This window comes from Marmota flaviventris, chromosome 20 (genome assembly GCF_047511675.1).
Source record: "Marmota flaviventris isolate mMarFla1 chromosome 20, mMarFla1.hap1, whole genome shotgun sequence".
In the NCBI taxonomy this organism is placed as follows: Eukaryota; Metazoa; Chordata; class Mammalia; order Rodentia; family Sciuridae; genus Marmota; species Marmota flaviventris.
This window is the reverse complement of record NC_092517.1, coordinates 8,313,610-8,332,984: the sequence shown is the minus strand read 5'-3', so window position 1 is coordinate 8,332,984 and position 19,375 is coordinate 8,313,610. Positions and strand designations below refer to the sequence as shown.

The 19,375-nt window shown below is 42.4% G+C and overlaps 1 protein-coding gene across 2 annotated transcripts in view; it reads right to left on the bottom strand.

The window, feature by feature from the left end:
* The window catches only part of Cntn4 (contactin 4), a 432,714-nt gene extending 414,483 nt beyond the window's left edge, over window positions 1-18,231 (bottom strand). For both annotated transcript variants that reach the window (XM_071605984.1, XM_071605985.1), the window contains exon 1: window positions 18,201-18,231. In XM_071605984.1, coding sequence (XP_071462085.1) covers window positions 18,201-18,216 — 16 coding nt within the window. In that variant the 5' untranslated portion in view covers window positions 18,217-18,231. The remainder of the gene's footprint in view (window positions 1-18,200) is intronic.
* Window positions 18,232-19,375: the final 1,144 nt, after the last annotated feature.

Genomic DNA, 19,375 nt, shown 5'->3' with positions numbered 1-19,375 from the left:
TGATGAATTCTCTGGGAGTTCTTCTGATTAACAAAGACTCAGGCTGGGTACAGTGGCACATGCCTGGAATCCCAGTGGCTCGGGAGGCTGAGGCAGGAGGATTGTGGGTTCAAAGCCAGCCTCCGAAAAAGCAAGGCGCTAAGCAACTCAGTGAGACCCTGTCTCTAAATAAAATACAAAATAGGGCTGGGGAGGTGGCTCAGTGGTTGTGTGCCCCTGAGTTCAATCCCTGGTACAAAAAAATAAAAAAGACTCAGGCAGCTAGAGGGATGAGACTTTGTGCTCCATTTGTACATAACTTGTCAAAATGCATCCTACTGTCATGTGTAACTAATGAGAACACATGAAAAAATTTTAAAAAGAAAAGAAAGACTCGACCGTGCCACCCTGTCTTTAGAAATCCTTGTAACTCTTCACAGTCCAATTTCTGTGGAGAAATGGCAGGGTTCTGGATCAGTCTCTGAAGGACAGGCTAAGCTGTAATCTATATTTTTTCTAATGTGTTTATTTTTATGGTCACTTTTTAAATTTATAGCAACAGATACTATTGTGATGTACTCTTTTTTTTAAAAAAAGATGATGGAGTTCATTAAAAATTGAAGCGAATGATAATGCAAGGGAGTTCACCGATGACACAGAAATAGATGATGATCAAATCTGGGGAAACACAGACCGAGAAAGCTCCCTTGGGCCCAGTGCCAGTGTTTCATATGCTCAGAATCTGAAACCCTAAGGGGTAGAGTGATTGGCCGGAGGTTATAAAGCTGGAAGTGAGCAAAGATAGCCCCAGAGAGAACAGACACTTCCCAGAAGAAGAAACAGAACCATCCAACAAATACGCGAGAAAATGTCTGACATCTCTAGCAATTAGAGAAGTGCAAATCAAAACTACTTGGAGATTCCATCTCACTCCAGTCAGAACGGCAGTTACCAAGAATACAAGTAACAATCAATGTTGGCGAGGACGTGGGGGAAAAGGTTCACTCACACATTGCTGGTGGAACTGCAAGTTGGTGCAACCCCTCTGGAAAGCAGCATGGAGATTCCTCAGAAAACTGGGAATGAACCACCATTTGACCCAGCTATCCCACTCCTCGGTTTATACCCAAGGGACTTAAAGTCAGCACACTACAGGGTCACAGCCACATCCATGTTAATAGCAACACAATTCACAATAGCTAAGTTGTGGAGCCAACCTAGATGCCCTTCAACAGATGAATGGATAAAGAAAATATGGTCTCTATACGCAATGGAATATTACTCAAAAGAAGAATGCAATTATGGCATTTGCCAGTAAATGGATGGAACTGGAGAAGATCATGCTAAGTGAGATAAACCAATCCCGAAGAACCACAGGCCAAATATTTTCTCTGATATGCAGATGCTAATTCACAATAAAGGGGGAGGGGAGAACCAAGGTATTTTGGACTAGACAGAGGGGAGTGAGGGGAGGGAAGGGGGCACAGGGTAGAAATATTTGTAAAACCAATTGGACATTATTACCCTATGTACATGTATGATTACAAGATCTCTATAACTCTACGTCATGTACAACCAGACGAATGAGACGTTATACTCCATTTATGTATGATGTGTCAGAATGCATCTACTGTCATATATAACTAATTGGAACAAATTTTAAAAAGTCTATAACAAAATACAATTTCAGAATCATTGGATTTCTGTTACAATGACATTAAAGAAAAAAGGTAAAGACCAAAATTCAATAGGGATTTCTCATTACTGAACAAAACTTACATTAGCTTATTTATTTTGCTAACCTTTTACTGAACTGGAGATCAGATTTCTAAAAACTATGAGACCCATGCACAATTATGAAGTGCAATTGGTAATCTGCTTTCTCTACCCTCTTCTTAAACATAACTGAACAGAGAACGTAGCTGGACCCGTAAGCGGACTCGAGAAACCTAGAGCATCTGCTTCGAATTTGGTTGTATCCAGTTAGGTAAATATTACATTAAAACCAAAGTTTATGTGCAAATACCACAGCACCGGGGAGACGAAGAAAGTTCTCCAAGGGGATGTCTAAGAATAGAGCAGAAGAAGGTAAAGAGGATAAGGGGGTTCATTTTCACTGGACAATTTCTATTTCACAAAGACCACCTGTGTGCAAATCATATTCACCTGCCTTTATCAGTGTTTCATATAACTTCTCAGCAGAATCCTACAGAGAATATCAACATCAGGTTTCTAGCAAAAACAGTTGACCCAGGCAGATATTGCTGAATTTTCATTATTTACTCTTTTGCTCGGAGAAGATATGAATTTATTTTGGATGTGATTTTGAATGATTGCCATTCCCTTCCCATGAGCAAGAGGAGATGCAGTCTTTTTTATTTTTATTTAATTTTTTTCCCCCTATAAGTGGGAACATTTCACTCTATCCCTTAAAGAAGCACAGAAGAGAGGATGAAGTCCATGCCACACGTGAAGACAGGAGTCTGGTGAATTTTAAACTAATACATTAGAACTTTAGTCATTGTCAAGGTTTAGATGTAAGGTGTCCCCCAAAAGCTCATGTGTGAGACACTGCAAGGAGATTTAGAGGTCAAACAATTGGGTTATGAGAACCTGAACTCATCAGTGCATTCATCCACTGATCTAGATTAATGGAGTGGTGACTAGGCGTGTGGGGTGTCCCTTTGGGGTTTATATTTTGCCACTGTGAATGGAGTCGCTCTTTGCCTCCTGATCATTACGTCCTGAACTGCGTTCCTCCACCACACCCTTCCGCCATGATGTTCTGCCTCCCCTTGGGCCATGGGGAATGGAGTCAGCCATCTATGGACGGAGACCTCTGAAACCAGGAGTCCCCAAATAAACTTTTCCTCCTTAAAAACTGTTCTCGTCAGGTCTTCTGGTCACAGCCTCGAAAAGCTGATTAAAATGCTCATTTCAACTCTCAGGGGGGCGAACAGTTGGAGTTGGAAGGTGTGTGTAAAGACAATCCCATTAGCTAAAAAAATCTGTGTTCTAAGCCAAGATATAATTAGACTGAGACAGCAGAGGGGGGAAAGGAGGAGGGTAGAGGAGGTCAGAGGGAGAAATAATGAACGTGGCCACAGGAGGTGGACAGAAGAGAAGGTTCCAGTTCAATGTAGTTTCTTCCACAGCAAGAGGAGGCTGATGAAGGGGTAGGCGGAACCAGACAGGGCACACAGGCTGGGTTTGGGCACAGGAGACCATGAAAATTAATATAGTTGTGCTCTAAAGGGAGCATGGTCCACAGAGAGGCGGGCCCAGGTGACAGGAGGGAGAGATGACCTGTGTTGGGGAAGCCATGCACACTGTGTGACCTTCTGCCACTCCCCTAACCTGGTTTGGTTGCCCCAACTCTAATACAGAGGTGGCCAGATTCCCCAGAGCGGGGCTGCTTTGAGCCCAGTATGAATTCTATACTGTACTTAAAGATCCAGTGGAGAGAAAGGACAGAAATGGATGTGACTGTCACAGCTATTATAATTATCATCATGGGTAATGGCTGAGTTGTCCAAGGGCTCTCTATCATGGGGTTTTTTTGGGGGGAAGGGGCACTAGGGATTGAACCACTGAGCCACATCCTCATCCTTTTTTATTTTGAGACAGGGTCTCACTGAATTTCTTAGAGCCTGGCTAAGTTGATGGGGCTGTTTTTTTTTAGTACCAGGGATTGAACTCAGGGGCACTTGAACACTGAGCCACATCCCCAGCCCTATTTTGTATTTTATTTAGAGACAGGGTCTCACTGAGTTGCTTAGCCCTTTGATTTTGCTGAGGCTGGCTTTGAACTCACGATCCTCCTGCCTCAGCCTCCTGAGCCGCTGGGATTATAGCCGTGCGCCACCATACCCGGCTCTAAATCATATTGTAATACTGAGAAATGTGAAAAACTAGGTTAAAAAAAAGTATAGTTAATGATGAAATATTAGGTGGGTTACACAGTATTTTCCAACATTTTAAAAATCCTGATTCAAAGATTGGCAGACTGCCCAACAGATGGCATAAAAAATACAGAAAAATGTTTATATTCCATTATGTGTCATGTGTATGTATATAATGGCTCTATATGTACCTATATATGGCTATAAAGAGAACAAGAGGCACCTTTATCATGATAATTTTTTTTTTTTTCTTTTTTAAGGCTGAGGGTTGAACCCAGAGCCCCATCCCTGCTAAGCAGATGCTCCGAGACCTGACAACAATATAATCAGGTCAGAGAAATAGCCTTCAATCTTGATTTTGAACTTCTTCCCTGGAAAGATGAACCCCTATATGAGAGCCAAGAAGCTCCCCTCTCTATCAATATCACAATAAAAAAACACACAACCACATTCACCTTCCTGCCTGGTTTTAGCTAGAAAACCTAAAAAAAAAAAAAAAAAAAAAAAAAAAAAAAAAAAAAAGCTAAAAAAATGATGCACTTTCTATTTTGATAAATATCTGTTTTATTTTGCTATTCATTCATTTTATGTTAGATAGTAATAGATAATTTATAGACTCAGGATGATCCTACATTTATACTAAAATGAATCACTAAATATTTTAATAAAATATTTTATGTGTTTAATATAGGTATCATTAAATTTTAATGTTCATATACAATGAAATATATTACAGAATGTATCATATTTTTGGTTATATAACATCATTCTCATTTTCAGTAAGAAATGATTGTAAGGGACATTATTAGGCTCTGACTGAGGGTCAGTCCTTGTGCTAAAGGGATCTGCTTTCTTAAGGATTTAAGCATCCTCCCAAGCACATGCACTTAACCATATTTAGTGGTAGGTTTTGAATCTAGATTTGTCTCAGCCCCAGGACCTCCGTCTTATCCGTCAGAAGCTGTTCCAAGGCAGTAGCTTCCAGCATCAGAACGCTAGGGGTTGGTGACAGGGACACTACATTACGCCTCAGATTCTCACTTAAATCTGGCAGAATGTGAGTCAGGAAAAAAAAAAATGCCCCCAAGAGTATAAACTGCTTAAGTCCCTGAATTAGGCAAGCAGCGTGGGTGAGCAGACAGGAACAATGAAGGGGGAGTGGCAGCCACAGGGAGCCTCACGTCACCGGCCAGCAGCACCTGGAAGAGCTGGTCTGGTGTGTCAGCCCTGCCCCCACATCCCAGTAAGAAAAACTGTTGCTTTAAGATCAAGACCCACCTACCAGGTGGCCTGGACCTTCTTTATCACTGGAACTGTCACAACCCCCAATCACCCTGGCAACCAGGACCTGGAGACCCTCACAAAGGAAGCTGGCTGAGGGCTATTCAAAGGGTAATGAACCAAATGAAGGGGCAGGAGATTGAGGCCCAAACAGGAGGATTCAATTTCCTTCATCAGCTCCCCCTGCAGTGCCTAGGCTGTCAATCAAAAGATCAGAGGTGGACCTGAGCAGGACTTTCTGGAAATGTCACTGGGACTCCCAATAAAACTGGAGGGCAGGAGGGGGTGCACCATCCCTCTCCTCTCTGAGAGGACCCAGCTTTTCCCATGAGAGTGTCCCCTACTCCCCTTTCCTATTAAAACTCATTTCTGCTGTTCTGAGCAACAGGACTCAAATCTCCCTGCTGTGATCAGGGTGAGAGAGGAGGTTTCCTAAGCTCAGCTCAGCAGCAGACCTCGGTCCTGTAACACGTGGATGGAATTGCAAAGATCTTAGTCTGCCCATGGTCCATCAGTGCACGGATGATACTAAATGCTCGTCAAAAAATAAATTGTTAAAGGATGGCAATAAATTGGCAAATGATGCTAAGTGTTCAAAATAAGCAGGAGTTCTAAATGCAAGAAAGGAGTCTCTCCTTCAAATATCACTTGTCGCTGTATCAAAAGACTATGGAGAATTATTGGCTAAGTTTCCTAACGCCACACCATGTGAAATTAGTTCACAGAAGCAATCACAAACTCTTGACGAAAACACCCTTCATAATACAGTGCCTATCCATTTATAGGAAGAGAATTTAGTCATGTTCTGATGTAACAGGAAAGCAATTATCAAGTCCCAGTGTGGAAACATGATTGCCACTTGGATAAAAGCAACGTAAACATTCCCAATGTTTGATCCTCACTCTGAATGTCTTAGCCATGATGGGAACTCGGGCAAATGAGTTAATCTTTTTGTTCTTTTTTTTTTTAAGCTTCCCACGGGGAGGTCTGCTCTGGATGAGACGACAGCTTTGACAACCCGCAAATCTCTGACCGCTGAAGTTAACATTCTGGGTTGTTATGTTAACCACGGGGCAGATCCTCAAAGCCCCTTGGAGAGTCCAGTGGACTTTCTTCTGTATCTCAAGCTTGACATTTGTTTCCACTTCATAGAAGGAATGCATTTCTGGCTGCGCTCAATACTTTTGGCTATCCATGGCACCTATGTGGAAGCGATGTGGCTGAAGACAGGGACTTGACACGGGTTTTTATTCCGTTTTATGTTAAACAGTTCCAGCAACTGCATGCACACCGTCTAAGTGTATCTGACATCAAGCTTTCTACAGTCACTCTTTCCTCCATGATTCTGCCTGTCCCTTGCGTATTGAACATATTTTGAAACATTGCTCTGGGGCACCCCTATCAGGTGGGAACACAGAGAGGTGAGTGGTGGGAATACAAGACTCAGAGAATAATTCTATAAAATGGACCCAGGTGCTGATTCTCACATGCTTTCTTTTCCAGGACGCAATTTACCTGCATCTCTGTCTGGCCTTAAGTGGGCAGGATATGTCCCCTTCCTCAGCGAATTACCTGTGAACTACAGGAGGAAGGCAGGCTGAGATCCTGTTGCAAAGAGGAACCCAGGAGACATTAGTGACCAGATCCTGAAACTCAGGGAGATAAGGATAATTCCTCCTAACCATAAAACTGGTAAGAATGTATGGTTAAGAATCCAATGGAAGCCGGGCGTGATGGTGCCCACCTCGAATCCCAGCGGCTCGGGAGGCTGAGACAGGAGGATTGGGAGTTCAAAGCCAGCCTCAGCCATTTAGTGAGGCCCTAAGCAACTCAGTGAGACCCTGTCTCTAAATAAAAATACAAAATAGGGCTGGGGAGGTGGCTCAGTGGTGGAGCATCTCTGGGCTCATCTCTGAAGTGTATTCAGAGACTCGGTGTGGATTTTTAATGTTGGTGACCAGAGGGTTTATACAGACAGATAGGAAAGAAGAAGATACCCTTCCTCTTGGGGATTTCCGTCTTGGACAAAATCATTCGTCCGTCCTACATGCTCAGGATCACACTCGTGTTCTCTCCGTACTTTCGAGAAGCCTCCCCTCTTTCCCCTCTCAGAGAGGACCCTACCTCACCCCTCAGGAGAACCAGTTCAGGATTGACTCCCCGAGAGAAGTCTGCGCTTGCTTCTTTTCCTCTTATTAATAAGCTGCACTTTGGGGTGAGTCAGGTGGACCACCAAACAGACCACAGGGGATCTCCACCACAGAGCCCTGGAGGTGTGGTTGGGAAACCTGGATTCCGATCATGCCAATAATTGTGGGTGTGACTTTGCACCAAATGGTGAAGTTGTCTATAAAAGGAGGCAGCAGAGATAAGCCGCCAGTTCTGCAATCCTGCTGAGAACATGGGAGGGACCTCGGTCCCAACAAGACAGCCTGTCCCAGGAGACTGTCACCCGTTAATACTCCTGTTAGTTGTTTTCCTAACTAGTTTTAATTTTTTTTTTAGTTGATGAGGTTTCACGCATGCATCACGCCATTCAACTTTTTAAAAGTTTTTTATTATGTTCACAAGGATTTGCCATCTTGACCATGACCTAATTCCAGAATCTTTCCATCACTTTAAAAAAAAAAAAAAGGACCACACACTGATGGTCATTTCCTATCCTGTCTCAGCCCATTCCAGGCAAATACTAATCTATTTTCTGCCTCTATGGATTTTACTACGAATTCATGTAAATGAAAAAAAAAATGTGTGGCCTTTGTGCTTGACTTCACTCTATGAGCACCTCCTCCTTTTCATAGCTGAATAATATTCTACATTATGTGTCTAACCTATTTTGTTTACTCATTAACCAACTGATGGGCATTTGGGTTATTCCTACTACTTGGCTATTATGGATAATAAATGCTGTGTACTTTTGTATACAAATTACTTTTGCTTTGTTCACTGCAATTTGCAGGTTCTCTGGGAAAAAGATATGTATATATATATATATATATATATATATATATGTAAGTACCTTAGACTTTGCTGTTACACTGTTGTTGTCTTTTCCTTCTCTAAATTGATTATTTTATTTTACCAATTCTCTTAAGTTATACATGACAGTACAATATGTTTTGGCATGTCATACATATATGGAATATGACTTATTCTAATTAGGATCCCATTCTTATGGTCGTACATGATGTGGAGTTACCCTGGTCATGTATTCAAAGACAAGGATACGAAAGTTATGTTTGATTAATTCTTATGAACTTCCTATTCCCCTCCCCTCTTCCCTTCATTTCCCTTTATCTAATCCAATGGATTTCTATTCTACCCCTTCCCATCCTCTCTTGTTGTGGGTTAGCATTCACATATCAGAGAGAATTTGGCATTTGGTGTTTGGGGGATTGGCTTATTTCACTTAGCATGAGAGTCTCCAGTTCCATCCATTTACTGGCAAATTCTATTCTCTTTCAAGGCTGAGTAATATTCCATTGTGTATATACACCACATTTCCTTTATCCATTCTAGGACACTTAGGCTGGTTCCATAGCTTCACTACTGTTTTAGATGAGGTGCTATAAACCTTGATGTGGCTGTGTCACTGTAGTATATGATTTTATTGCTTAGGGAACAGACTGGGGAGTGGGATCGCTGAATGGTTACACTGTTTTTGCTGAAAGCATTCCTTCGGTTATGGAGGCACCTTATAGGTCGTGATAAAGGACAACATTTTCTCTATATCTTTGAGTCAACACCTCCAGATTTACATACAATACCCCTCTCCTCTCGACACCTTCCCCCTTCATTAACCTTGCAGGGAAAGTCAGGGCTACCAGCCTGCAGTCCACCCTCTCTGAACACCAGAGAAGGAGGGCATTATTTTGTAGCTATGGTTACACACTGGGTCCCTGAAGTTTAGCTCCTTTATCTTCTAATCCAGGGTCATTCACTAGGAGCATAATGCAAAGCACCTGAAATCTGCTACCACACACATTAACAAAAAAAAAAAGGTAAAAAGAAAGGGGCAAAGTTACTCTGATTTTATATAGGGACCTTCTAGGGGGGAATTTCCCAAACTGCTTTGAAAAGGCAAACCTTGTACATTAGCTTAATTCCACTCTGAAGTGATGAGCCTTCTCTGTTAGAAACGTTTTTCCAAACAAAATAATATTATGTTCCTTCGGGGAAAAGGATTCTCGATTATTCTGAAAAGACACAAAGCAATTGGCAATCCACCAGGGATTTTTGCGAAATATGAAAACTTATTTCTTTCACTTCTGTAAGCACAAATCTACATTTAATGACATGTATGGTATTGTTTACCAAGATGATAAGTTACTGTACTTTATTGGTAGGCTCAGGGGACATTTTCCTTTTATTTTTCCATCATCCAAATATTCTGCCATATATTCCTACTTATCCTTATTTTAGTAAGTAACATCTTTCCTACACGTATTATTTCATCATAAAGTTGATATAGGGCACAGGTCGATATCACAGCTTTGGGTGGCTCAAGGTCAATGAAATGAGGCTTCTCAGAAGAGTTGAATTATAAGAATACTTAGGACACTCTTAACTGAAAGAACCCTGTCTTTTCTATGTCACCTTGTATTCAACAAGATGCTCTCAAAGCCAGGCTGATCTGGGTAAAATGGAGACATATCTATCAATAGAAAAAGCAAACCAACAGATTATGATTCAAAAAGCTGACATCCCATTTTTACCATGGATGCCGGCCACGTAACCTGGTGCAAGTGGCTCGATCCTCACAGGCTCAAATGGGAAAATGAGATAAACACAATTTCTGCAGCATACAGTGTGATTCTCCACCTTTCATGAGCACCAGAATCCCCAGGAGTGCTGGTTAAAACGTGGAAGACGCCCCCTGTCGGTTTGGGTTGGTATTGGAGAATGTTCCGCTCTCCTGAGTTACAAGGGATACTGGTCCGTGGACTACTTTTTGAGATACACTGGTTCATAATTTACCAGAGGCAGGTACAGAATTTCAATAGACATCATAGTTTTACAATTAGGAGCCCGGGATTGGGAGCTAGAGAGATTCAAGTTCAAATACGACCTTGGACTAATCTCACATCTAGTTTCTTAGGCAGATCATTCAAACTCTCATTTATACAATGAAAGTACCAACTGGGGAAGTGCATTCTGAAATGTGGTACTGATCTGGCATAGAAATGCCAGGTGGAGTCTTATTATCATTGTCCTAACCACCAATGGCCATCTTAACAAAACCCATGACCCAACACTTTCTAGACTAACAAGCGCTCAGCCAATTAAGGGCAAGGTCTGGAGAGGATGGAGATAGATTCTCACCTAATACAATTCTTCTTACAGGTGAAATAGCTGGTTAAAAAAAAAATCACCAAGAAGTTTCACAGAGGAGAAAAATAGAAGTTTAGGACACTCAAAAGGATCCAGCCTCTTCCATCAAAGAAACACTAGGGGCTTCTAGGAGCTCCTATATATATATATATATTTATACTTTTTTAATATAAAATGCATTTTCAAATCTTTTCATCATTTTGAAATTTCCCCATCATCTTGATGGAACTCCTATCCTCCTGAACCCTGAGGAACTTCCAGAAGCCTGTCACGCCTGCTTCCCTGGGTCTTTGCTCCTGCCAGGCCCCCAGATGGATGTCTATAATTGGTACCTGTCCTACAGGACTTGCTGCCAGAGGCAGATCTTCAATGTCCTGTCACCTCCTTGAAAATATACGATGCCACTGGTTTACTCTTGCGGCTGCTAGCGATGAAGGTATCGCAGCAGCAGACACCTGGACCACATGCTAAGATCGACACCTTCCTGAGCGCGCACACGCACACACACGCACACACGCCAATCTAGCTATTGATCATTCATAGGTATTTATGATTATTATGTCCCCATTAGACAGAGAAGGTTGCACTGCAGAAAAGTGACCAAGGTAATAGACATGCTGCGACTCTGTTATACAACCTTCAACCAATGAAGAAGGAGTGGAAACCATGAGTTATAAGGAAAGGGTACTGTGGCCAGCTGTATCTCCATTACCATCATTATCGCCATCATCATTATCATCATCATCACCTGGTTAGGAACGATGCTTCATTAAGACCCAAGCTACCTTCTTAGGGATTAGCATCAGCAGGTCCTCAAAAATATGTTGAACGACTCAGTGAACAGTACTGAGCTCATGTGGGTGTTGGCTAAATATCAGACACCTTTCCAAGAGCAAGGAACACGCACGTGATCTCGTGACTCTTGGCAGTTGCTCGAAGGAAGCCAATGCCCTTGATTTGTTCATTTTGAAGGAGGACAGAAAGGAACCCAGGACTTAGGTGATGTGCTCCATCTCACAGTAGGAAGCAGCATCCCTGTCTTAGGAACTGCGAAGCTCACATGCTGAACTGTTAGCTCTGCCACATCTTCAGGGAGCATCTTGGGCATGAGACGAAACACCGCAGGGCTACTCCTGTGTCCACCATTCTCAAGCTTTGAGGCAGCATCCTGGATGCCACATTTCAAGGAGAATTATCCAAGAGCTGATACGAAGAACATATTGTTGGGGCTGGGGATACAGCTCAGTTGGTAGAGCACTTGCCTTGTATGCATGATGCCCTGGGTTCAATCCTCAGCACCAAAAAAAAAAAAAAAAAAAAAAAAAAAAGAATATATATCGTTCAGATTCTATGTCACTGATTCATCTTCTCTTCCATTCTGAGTTCTTTTATATTCTATATACAGTATATTCGAGCCTCTATTTGTAGTCTTATGCTGTCTATAATGCAGGTCTGCAGCTTGGCTGAGCATATCTAATGAAACCATTAACGATTTTGCTTTAGGAGAAGCGTTAAAGGGAATATTTCTGATAACATTCTGTTTCTATACCTACTCCTAGGTCTCCATGCTTATGAGGGATGTCAAATCACCGCCAGCTTCTCTATTTACCCCTATGTCCTACGACTGATGAATATTTTCCCACCATGAAAATATTTAAATACCTAATTGAATATTGAAAAGGAGTCTCCCATTCGTTATTTATTATGTTCTTGACATACTTGGCTCCATTCTTTCCCCGAGCTTTACGTCACCAGAGCCATTGCTTATTTGATCCAGTTATTAACTTGCTTCTTGGCGAGATCTTTTTACCACTTGGGCTCCATTTCATGGCCCTGGTACCAGGGAGCACAGAGGAAATGGGAAATTCATGCTTTGGCTTCCGTCAGCATGATTGCAAATTCCCTCGCAAGCCAGTTTCTTAGAAAGAGAAACAATAAAATAAGAGGTCACTGCAGGATCTCCTCTGCGGTCACTCAGTGAAGACTGACACCTACCCAACTCCCTTTTGGGCTTAATTAAATATTACTTTTGCAAGAACAGAGGTAGCTCTAGGTTTAATATAGATTTAGAACTGTGAGTTATTTGAACATTGCCTGATTTTCTTGTTTATTCTGGGGCAGGGGCCAGGGGGAGCATGATAATCTTGGAAATTGAAACAGGACACCTGACTATTCAGTGAAGTCAAGTCTTAAAACTAACTTCTCTGTAATGTCCATCAGGAAGAAAGGAGGGTGTTTTTTTTGGGGGGTGGTCTTGAGCTTTGCGGAAACATTTTGATTCAGTGGATATGTTGTGCTCATCAGATTCTATCATTGACACCAACCAAGACTGCGGCATGTGTCTCTGCCTGTGTACTCTGAGAATCAAGAATGAGCTACTACCATCGACAGCCTGCTTCAGTGTGAGCGATGAAGGCTTTCGAATCCTCAAACACCTTCTGAGGACCACTAAGCATTCTTCCCATGTGCTCTGATTTTGCAGGTATGGCCTCGATTTGCATTTCCTACATCAGAGATTCCAGCTACGTGCCTGTGATTGACTATTCAATCCGGGACTCCTCCGCGCCCTCGTTTTTTGTGAACACACACCAATTTCGGGATATATCTCCCATGAATTATACAGGACCCTTTCCTTCCTGCTCACCTCCCGTGAGATGCAGCTGTGAACGGCAGCATGGATTTTGTGAGCAAATCAACAGAATACCTCGCCTTAGAGAGGAGGCACTTTCTCAAAAGGAGGTAATTGCTGAAGTTGGTAAAATGGCACCACAGAGAAGGAAATAAATTTAGCTTCCCTGAAACCAAGATCAACTAGGAACACATCAAGCAAACATTTTTTTTTTGCACTCATTCACAGAGGGGTTTTAAATGTCTTCATGCCTCTTGCTCCACATGAGCATATGGACCAGCCGTTCTGATTTCTTTCTTGCAAATTCTGCCAATCAGTAGCACATGGCAGAGCGTATGACTGATGGGAAATTTCACATTTGTTCAGTAGAATTTCAGACTTTGCTCTAATCCTATCAGCATACATAGATCTCTGCCTCTCCAACCATGTGTACGGATAGAACGCTGGAAATTTTTAGAGTACAAGGGGACTTTAGAAGTCACCTGTTCCACCCCGTCACTGTGCAGAGTGGTCAACTGAATACATCGTGGGATTCTTGCAGAGAGAGACAGGAAGCACCTTTTAGTGCTTTCCTACAGTGGATTCCTATCTGAAGGTTGAGCCCCAAACGCAGGGAGGAACTGCCTTATAAACTCATTGCTAGTTCTTCTTTGATTGACCAACTCTTAATACACATTCTGATTGGGCGTTCTGTTTCTATACAATAGAGTCATAACAATGTTGCAACAGAATTGTGGAATGTGCACATTGCTACTCACCAGAACAAACCCTAGATAGGCAAAATGAGTTGCCCAGCAGCTGATCAATAATAACATTAGTGTAAAAAGAGAGTAAAATTTACCTGGTTGCAAGCTCTAGAGACATAACCACAGACATAACCATGTAGGGGTATGTAACCACGATCACCTAGAAACATGCACACGTACACATCTATGCATAAATAAACAGAACCAACTCTTCAGCAATCTCTGTCAAAGCTGCATTTCCTGTTGGGTTTCTTCCTAATCACGGACGTGACTGACACTAGGCAGCTCTCTGCTACTCATTGGTATATGCACGTTTTTTTGGTTTTGATCCTCTTAAGAACAGCCTGAGAGAATGACTAGAGCAGTTCATTCATCTGGGGAGCCGATACCAAGAAACAGAGGTAAAGAAAAAAAAAAACACAAGTAGAAGTAGTTGCCATGGGCATTTGGGACTTAGTCCTGTTGTTGGGGGATCTCTAAGGAACTACAGAAAATGTGCTTAAGAATTGACTTCTCAAATGAGAGAGGAGACGGAGGCATTTATTTACTGATTTATCATACCTCCTAGGCTGAGGACTGCCCCCTAGCAGGATGCAAAAGTCTCATAGTGCTCTGAGCTTGTGGGTTGCAGAAAGACCTGAGGCAGAGAAATATAGAAGGGAAAATTCCAGCCCAGCAGAGTTGGAAGTTGAAAATGGGCCAGGAGTGTACCAGCGTGATCTGCTGTAGAGCTCCATGCATACCAAACAATTTTAATACTTTCCATACTTCAATGTAAATGTAAAAAAAAAGAAAAAAAATTAAAACTTATATGGATTGGCCTTACAGGGGGTTCATTCACTGAAGGATTGAGGCCAGAACACCTTGTGTCCACGGGACAGCTCCAACGTCAGAGGTCTGCTCTCTTGATTGGCAGGAATGGAGTGTTCATTCATTCAATACGTATTTGTTGAATCGCACTATGTACCAGGTATTTCTCAGTTGCCAGGGATACAGCAGTGAACAAAGAAAGACGGACGGCCAGGCCCAGGGTGCAGACCTGTAATCCCAACAGCTAGGGAGGCTGAGGCAGGAGGACCACAAGTTCAAAGCCAGCCTCAGCAACTTAGTGAGGCCCCGAGAAACTTAGATTCTGTCTCAAAATACAAAATAAAATGGGCTGGACATGTGGTTCAGTGGTTAAGTACCCTCAGGATTAATCCCTGGTACCATACACACACACACACACACACACACACACACGCACAAGGCAGAAGTACCTGCCCTAATAAAATTCATAATCTAGTGAGGAAAGATACCTTTATACAAGCCAACAAAAAAGATTGTTATTAAAGTATTGATATGAATTCTGCAAGAAATTATATATATATATATATATATATATATATATATATATATATATATATATATATATATATATATATTGCTTTCATTTCTTTCCAAAGAATCTTGGTTTGACATTAACATATAAATGTACAAATGGCATGATCGAGAATACAAGTAAATTTCCTTTTTTTTGTTGTGGTGGTGCTGGGGATTGAATCCATGGCCTTATGCATCCAAGGCAAGCACTCTACCCACTGAACTAGATCCCCAGCCCCTAGCATGGTACACTTTTACTTCTTTAAAACGTGTTTGCTCATTTGCTAGTTTCTTTGCTCTTTTGAGTTGTGGCGTATTATGATTATCGATTTGAATGATGTATGGGCGGAAATGAATATAGTCAATTGTTTCAGAGGCTGAATGTTTATACCATTGGCAGAAGTAGGGTTTTTTTGTTTGTTCTGTTGTGTTGGTTTGTTTTTAAACTACCACCAGAGACTAGTCTTGCATTGGGTTAAAGAGGAAAATATGACCACTGTTCCAAAAATGATTCATTCATCCAAGCCCTCCAATAATTAAATAATTATAAGCTGCACCCCTTGCAGGAATAGCCCGTTGACATATTTTGATCCTCTCTTCTTTGGGGAATGAACAGGAAAAGGCATGTTTGAGATTTTACTAATGGTGGTAAACAAAGCAGGTGTAAATATGTTCTTTGCCAAACTCACCAAGAAATGTAAGATTGAGGAAGTATAGAAAAATTATGGATGATACACAGAAAAGAAAAGAGTGAGCAGATACAAAAATCTGTTCCAAATGCAGAGTGTCAAGTGCTATGCAAATTAATGAAATCAAGACGAATAGGGAGAAAACAAAAACATTAATTAGAGGTTGACTTTACCTCCACGGAAGGAGGCATATGGTGACGGAATATTAATGTCATGTAAAACAGTTCACAAGAAAAACTCACAAAAACAATCAATGTACTGATTGCCCACAACTAGCTAAGTGGGCAAAAAAAAAAAGATACAGGTAAGATTTCCAAGTTTTTCCAAAGACAACTGAATGCCTTTCTTGATTTTCTATCCTTTCATTTTTTGTATCTACTGAAGCAGACTGGTTGAATGAACACATTGTCTTAGTCAAATCTTGAGAAACCGATTCACTATTTACAGCTTAAAAAATATGAATATTGTTGCTGGGCGCCGAGGCACACATGTGTGATCCCAGTGGCTCAGGAGGCTGAGGCAGGAGGATCCTAAGTTCACAGCCTGCCTCAGCAACTTGGCAAGACCCTGTCTTAAAATAAAAAAATAAAAAGGGTTGAGGATGTGACTCAGTTGCTAAGCATCCCTGGATTCAATCTCTGGTACCAAAAAAAAAAAAAAAAAAAAAAGATTATAATGGAATCATCATCAGAAGTTCAAGCTGAGGGTCTCAGTAGACCCCTTGTGGAGAGTTGGGTGCCAGAGGCATGGAGCCTGGGACATATTGCTGGGGTTATGGGACATTTAGGTTCTGGACAGATGAGGGAGATAAAGAATATCTCTAAAAGAGATGTAAGATGTTCACAATCATAGAAGAGGGAGGATGTTGTGTACTCAGCTGTGGTAAGAAGTAAGTCTGGAGTGCATTAGAAGATTTACAAATGCACAAGAGTTTACATTTAGAAGAACATAAACTTTCAAGAGTAAATCTGCAACCCTGAATGGGCCAAATGGACAGGTCCAAAGAATGTCGAGTATAATTGAAGGTCAAGATGGCAGCGTGATTCAATTTGAGTCTCCGCTCTCCCACCTGCAGGCTTTGTGACTTTGACTGAGTTCCTGAATACTCTGTTGATGCTTCTGTAATCATATTAATAATGAAGAGAGTAAAAACAGACGGTAAATATTTACCTCCCAGGTGTCACTGGAGAGTGACACGAGATTAAGGATACCAAGTGCTCAGCGGAGTGACTGACTTGGAGCAAAGTGATTCGCGTCAGGACTATCATCGCTAACTTCGGTTTTATAATAATTGCAAACGTTGGCTATAACGAGGTGTCAGGAGCTAGAGATCCAAGCTCACATAGATTTAACAGAGCAACCACTTGTCTGTCTCGCTCGGGGTTAAGTTCCCAGATCACAGTACAGGGCTGTCTCAAGGCAAGGGACTCGGCGATATTTAAATGAAAGCAAGCATCCAGATACTGGGGGATCCCAAAGTCGCTTTGTAAAAACAAACATGAATGTCTCCAGGTGTCCTTCTTGGATTTGACATTCTGCATAACAAAGTAGACCAACTGTGCTCATTAGACTTAACTAGGAAGATGCAATCTATCCCGACATGGAGACAGAGACCCAGGGCGGGCTGGGCTCCCAATGTACCAACACTTGAACGAGGGATGTCAACGGCCAGGGCTCCATCTTCCAATAAACTGGAAAAGCCATAAACAGCACCTTTGAAGTGTTATAAGCCCTTTTTCTGTAGTTGGCCATGGGTCTATGTTTAAAAACCGCCTGCCTAATCGCTTTTTCGAGACCACAGGTGCATGGACATAAAAGAGTCAGTGTCAAAAGATGGAGTGACATCGGAGAGGACCTTGAAAGAGCCACCCAGGTAAACGTCCATCCACTGACATCAAAAGAGGCCACACTCGAGACTATATATTATTGGTCTTAAGGCCCAATATCTCCGAGCAACTGAGCGGCGGCATGAAGCAAAATCACAACTTTCAGGCTAAATAATGGGCTCCAATGACTCTCAGAGGACCAGACAGAGAGCTGGACCATCCATGTCCGTCTCTGAAAAGAAGACGATGAAAAGAGCCACCTCAAGCCCATCAGGAAGGGGCCCCGGACCGTGTCAGCAAATGCCATTCCGAGGAGCCTACGCGCCCGTGATTGGACCATGGCCACCCCAAGCGAAGGCCCGCTTTGGAATTAGTGTGACATACAGTGGCATTTTTTTTTTAATTTTTCTTTTTTAAATTAAAAAAAAAAAAAGTTTTGAAACGAGACACTCTACCTGCAAGGCACGACATGAAGGACTGCAGGATCAGCAGTTCCCATGGTAACCTCATCTTCAGCTTCCGAGGTCAGAGGAGTCTCAAGCCCAGGAACGAGGGAAGGGAATCACTGCTTCTTTTTAAGTTCGGTGCAACCTTTAATCTGTGGAAGACAAGAGAGAGAGAGAGAGACGCTGCGATGAGATTTGGGAATCCCTCTTCCTGTGGTCCCCGCACATGGGTCTCCACTGGAATATAAATAAAACTCACTAGTGGAAAAGTGTTACTGAGGGTGAAGGGAAAAAAAAACACACTTTCGATTATGGCTAGGAAGCATAATATGGCTCTCTTGCAAATAACAGGTGGCCAGGCCTTGCACCGGCTGGCCTGTCTCTGTGGTCATTGAGGGAAGATAAGACATGTTCCCTACTTCTACTGCGACAGTGGAAGGTCTTTCTCCACCACTTAGTGGCCAGGTCTTGTTATTTATTTTCCAAGCCATTACAGGCCCTCACCCCCCCCCAAAAAAACCCCAAATTCAGAAAAGTCACCGCAGAACAGAGTAGACAGGGTTAATTTGGGTGGACTTCAAGGTCATCCTCCCAGTTTTTTTAGAATGGAAATATGCATGGGGACTGTGACGTCACCATTGATCCGAACGTATTTTGCCCTGTGTTCTGTGTTTTGTTTTTAAAATGTGCCATGGTTTGGATATGGTCGGAGGGTCTTCTCCCAAAGCTTTAGGTATATTGGAAGCTTGGTCATCACTGTGGTGATGTGGGGAGGTAGTGGGCCCTTTAAGAGGTGGGGCTTGGTGGGAGGTGATTAGGTCATTGGGGTGGGGGGGGGCTGCCCTCAGAAGGGATGGTGGTGTCTCTCTTGGGACTCCCGAGTTCTTGTGACAGGATAGTTGTTCTGAGAGCAAGCCCTACTCCTGAGTTGCTCTCTGGCCTTTGTTAATATTTTTCTTTTCTTTTTTTATTTTTATTTTTTGTGGGGGGTACTGGGGATTGAACTCAGGGGCACTCGACCACTGAGCCCCATCCCCAGCCCTATTCTGTATTTTATTTAGAGACAGGGTCTCACTGAGTTGCTTAACACCTTGCTTTTGCTGAGGCTGGCTTTGAACTCATGATCCTCCTGCCTCAGCCTCCTAAGCTACTGGCATTACAGGTGTGCGCCACTGCACCCAGAC